Source organism: Acanthisitta chloris, unplaced genomic scaffold, assembly GCF_000695815.1.
Source record: "Acanthisitta chloris isolate BGI_N310 unplaced genomic scaffold, ASM69581v1 scaffold18764, whole genome shotgun sequence".
Taxonomy (NCBI): domain Eukaryota; kingdom Metazoa; phylum Chordata; class Aves; order Passeriformes; family Acanthisittidae; genus Acanthisitta; species Acanthisitta chloris.
In genome coordinates this window covers 43,246-44,393 of record NW_008667953.1, presented here as the reverse complement: position 1 = coordinate 44,393, position 1,148 = coordinate 43,246, and the positions used below count along the sequence as shown (strand labels likewise).

Genomic DNA, 1,148 nt, shown 5'->3' with positions numbered 1-1,148 from the left:
TTGTTTAAGGAGACATTTGCACTTTAAGAGTGTTAACTGGTGACACCCCCAGCACTGCTGCTTTTAAAAGGCTTTGCATTTAATCACTGTCTAATTATTGATCAAGAGTGGCGTCTTTATATGCTGCTACTACCTCCCTGGGTAACCTGTGCCAGTGTCTCACCACCCTCAGAGGAAAAAACCTCTTCCCAATAGCTAATCTAAACTTCCCTCTTTCAATTTATCCCCATTGCTCCTTGTCCTGTTGCTGCAGGAATCCACTGCAGGATGTGGAATGCAGCCGTCTTGAATTAAAGTACTGTTATGTGTAGCTTTATGTAGAGTTTACTATTTGTGTGAAGAATCAGTTGGGTAAGGGATCACTTGCCATCGGAGTCTGGAGGATCCCTCTCCCCACGTTTGGGCCAGATCAGGTCCTGAGGTCAAAGAGGGTCTGTGCTCTATGCAAAACAGCCGAATTTCCAAGTTTAGTTGTGATTGCAGCCTTCTCAAGGGAAGTGGGATTTTTCTGCACCCTGTTGTGTTGAGTTCTGTGTCACCTCTTTGCCTGTCTCTCCCCTAGGCCCTGGTGAAACACGTGCAGTCCAAAGGGTACCCCAACGAGCGCTTCGAACTGCTCACCAACTTCCCCCGGAGGAGACTCTCCCACCTGGACTATGAGATCACGTTACAGGAGGCAGGCCTGTGTCCTCAAGAGACTGTCTTTGTGCAGGAAAGGAATTAGCACCGTGGCCTGAGTTCTCCCAGCCTTCCTCCCCTCTCCTCTTTGCCTGGGACACCAATCCTGAAATATGCAGTTAAGGGTCATAGGATTGCAGTGCTGGAATCAGACGGGCAGCTGACTGGCCCTTCTCTCTCCTCCCCTCTCCTCTCTCTGCCTCCCTTCTCCTGCTCTAGTGACCAAATGAGAGTATTCAGAGTTTTATTTTCTTCCTCAGCCCTGGAGAGCATTGGGAAGAACATCTTTCCCTGGCTTTCCTGGAATAAAGTAGAACGATGCTCTGTGTATCCAGCTGGAGCTTGGAGTGGCCATAATACACAAACCCTTCTTGCTGCTATTCTTAAACCTGTTTTGTTTAATTTATTTTTGAAGAGAGTGTGTGATAAGGCACTGAGTCACCTCTCTGTGAGGAGAGAGTGGAATCTTC

The 1,148-nt window shown here is 48.0% G+C and overlaps 1 protein-coding gene across 1 annotated transcript in view; it reads left to right on the top strand.

Moving 5' to 3' along the window:
- UBXN7 (UBX domain protein 7) overlaps positions 1–813 on the top strand; it is a gene marked incomplete at its 5' end in the record, with an annotated part of 12,793 nt that extends 11,980 nt beyond the window's left edge. The window contains one exon of the mRNA XM_009072729.1: positions 563–813. Coding sequence (XP_009070977.1) covers positions 563–724 — 162 coding nt within the window. The remainder of the gene's footprint in view (positions 1–562) is intronic.
- Positions 814–1,148: the final 335 nt, after the last annotated feature.